Here is a 2,985-nt window from a genome sequence, read left to right on the forward strand (position 1 = left end):
CAACGTATGACAAAAGTGCACTATGAGGCGCAAAATTAAAATGCTGCGCTTTTATGCTTTTTGGACGAGATATTTCGCAGTATTTTGTTAAATGTTACTGGGCCGCGCTCAGCTTATCATTCCGCCAAATCTTTATTCGGTTTATAAACATGATAGCCTGAGGTCCCCGGTAAAAAATTTCGCGATAATCGATAACGATTTTTGGGAAATTATCGCCGATAATTATCGGCCGGTAATATTGAATATCAAAGGCAATATTTATTTGTCAATTCTTCGCAGCTCGGCGAGGCCTTGACGGATGTTACTCGTCTAAATTTCTTTGAAGTAGCGTGCGCCGCTTTCTTCTCGAAATGCCCGATGGCAAGTGCTACGAAGTAGCGCGCGCCGGGCCAGATCATTAACAAAGGTCAAGGCGAGGCCCAGTCTAGTATAGTAGTAGCGCATTTTGCAGACTAGATGTAACTACGAGTACGTGGTTACGAGAAGCATGATTGAGTGCACGGCGCGGTCCAGTAACGCATCACGCTACAAAGGTAATATTGAAGAAGGTCACTTCCCCTTCAAGAATGAATCAATTTAGTAGCTTCATTTTGAAAACAAAGGCATACATTATCATAATTATGTAACTTATAATTATAAAAATTTAGTAACTACATTGTAATTTTCATGCAAAAATTTCCCATGCCAACAACATTTTTATTTGTTGGCTACATGATTTTGTATCTTTTTGTGGGTTATAAAATAGTTATTATTTCTATAGAATGTATATATATTAGAATTTGTGTGATATCCTTTATCCAATATATATTGGATAAAGGATATCACACAAATTCTAACAGCTATTGTAAGTGTAACTCATTAACCAGTAAATCTATCCTAAACCATTTTTGAAAATAAAAGCTCGCATGCATAACAAGGATTACAAGGATTACAAGGATTACAAGGATAACAAGGGTTACAAGGGTTACAAGGATTACAAGGATTACAAGGATAACAAGGGTTACAAGGGTTACAAGGGTTACAAGGGTTACAAGGATAACAAGGATTACAAGGATAACAAGGGTTACAAGGATTACAAGGATTGCATTGATTACAAGGATTACAAGGATTACAAGGGTTACAAGGATTACAAGGATAATAACAAGGGTTACAAGGGTTACAAGAATTACAATGATAACAAGGGTTACAAGGATTACAAGGATTACAAGGATAACAAGGGTTACAAGGGTTACAAGGATTACAAGGATTACAAGGATAACAAGGGTTACAAGGGTTACAAGGATAACAAGGATTAAAAGGGCCCGAAGGTATGTAATTATTAACTTTACTGTTTTGATCACGTGACAAGCTATTAATTAAATACCGATACGATTGTTTGCGGTTATGGTTTCAGTTGGGGTCGTGAAATTAGGGTTATGGTTAGGGACTAGGTCTACTGGTCTAGGGTGACAGTCGAGGTTAGGGTTTAGGTACTTGCTACCACAGTTTCATTCGGCTGCAAAACCGTAAAAACCAAATTCACGTGGTATTTGGTAACGCGCTGCATGGAAGGTGAATTGTTAAAACATATCTATATCGCTGAGAAGTTGAACTTCACAACCATCCCACGACAATCCCCCAACTTCATCAAATGAAGTCGTCTTTTCAAACAATGTTTTAGTTTCTCCGCAGGGGTCTGATTGGGCCGGCCAGCATTTAGCTAATACCGTAGTGAGTGTTTCTATGTAATCCATTTTCTCAATCAGGAAGTTCGACCAAGCAGGATATTCACTAACCCCCGATTCAGTAATAATCACCACCATACATTTGTCTCCAACGTTGCAAGGGTTCTAATCGCTTATAGCGTCAGAGCAGTCTCCAAAAAGATCCATTTCTGGATAGCCTTTACGCTGTACATATGCTTCACTGCAATTTGGGCACCTTTCCAACCTTCCACCGTCAGCTATTTGATGAGCCAAGAGAAACAGGAAAATGAGGAAAAGGGCCATTTCAGCTTCTATTCGCTAAACTGGAATGCAAAATTTTAATAATATTCTATTTTAGAATTTAGAATAAATTTAAAATATCGATTTTAAAATATTTTTTAAGTTTCAGGAGTATCGGGAAGTGGGTTTTCTGGAATCCCTGTTTTATAACAGATTGTCGTGAAGTATATCTGTTTATATACTTATATATAGACGCTTTGGCAGTCAATTGTAGCCGACATTCAAGTGTCAGTAGATTCACAATCTTTAAAGATACAGCCATTTCAGATCGCTCCCAGTCCCACATGCACTAAATGAAAATCGCTAGCCCAAATTTTAAAAAAATTCTCGAGAAAAGGCCCTGAGGGTATGAAAGTAATGTAATTCTATGTATTTTGGACGCTGATTACGTAACACCCCACATGACGTAGGGAACAAATGCTTCCCTGGGGAGTTATGGACAAAAACTGTTTTGGTCACGTGACAGGGTAGTAAAACACGAATTTGATTGTTTAGGGCTCAGGTTAGGGTTAACGGGTAATAGTGATACTCGTAAAATATCTGTTCCAACTCGGCGCGCGTCCTGGTAGGTTGTAAACTTACAAGGGTTAGGGTTAGGGTTGTGGTTAGGGTTATGGATAGCTTCGGGGTTATGGTTAGGGTTAGGGTTGGGATTAGGGTTTATGTAAAACCGTTTTATTCGGCTGCAAAATTATTAAAACCAAAGTCACGTGATAATTTTTGGGCGAGCGAATTCGGAGCCCAGGTCTTGAAGAAGATGTTTACAATTATGTACCTATGAGTATGCAAATGTTTAATCCTATTTGGGGACGAGCGTGCTAAATCAATTTTTGTATCACGTGGTGACCCCCACGGTCGCTTTACTATTACTGGGCCGCGCTCAGCCTGTCATTCCGCCTAATCTCTATTCGGTGTTGTTTACCAACATTAAAGCCTGGGGTCCTCAGGTAACTTCACTATAGCGTCTTCACTGTAGCGTCTTCGACGCTACAAGGGGAGC

General features: G+C 39.3%; 1 protein-coding gene across 1 annotated transcript; it reads left to right on the forward strand.

The window, feature by feature from the left end:
* The first annotated feature begins 905 nt into the window (after positions 1–905).
* On the forward strand, positions 906–1,295 carry LOC134818140 (uncharacterized). Its single transcript, XM_063827573.1, has one exon. It carries the CDS (start codon positions 906–908, stop codon positions 1,293–1,295), a length of 390 nt encoding a protein of 129 aa, XP_063683643.1.
* Positions 1,296–2,985: the final 1,690 nt, after the last annotated feature.

Source organism: Bolinopsis microptera, chromosome 7 (genome assembly GCF_026151205.1).
Source record: "Bolinopsis microptera isolate Bmic1 chromosome 7, MBARI_Bmic_1.0, whole genome shotgun sequence".
In the NCBI taxonomy this organism is placed as follows: Eukaryota; Metazoa; Ctenophora; class Tentaculata; order Lobata; family Bolinopsidae; genus Bolinopsis; species Bolinopsis microptera.

What these genes read in the sequence shown, in the direction of transcription:
- LOC134818140 (XM_063827573.1), top strand. Translation starts at nt 906, where the DNA reads ATGCATAACAAGGATTACAAGGATTACAAGGATTACAAGGATAACAAG.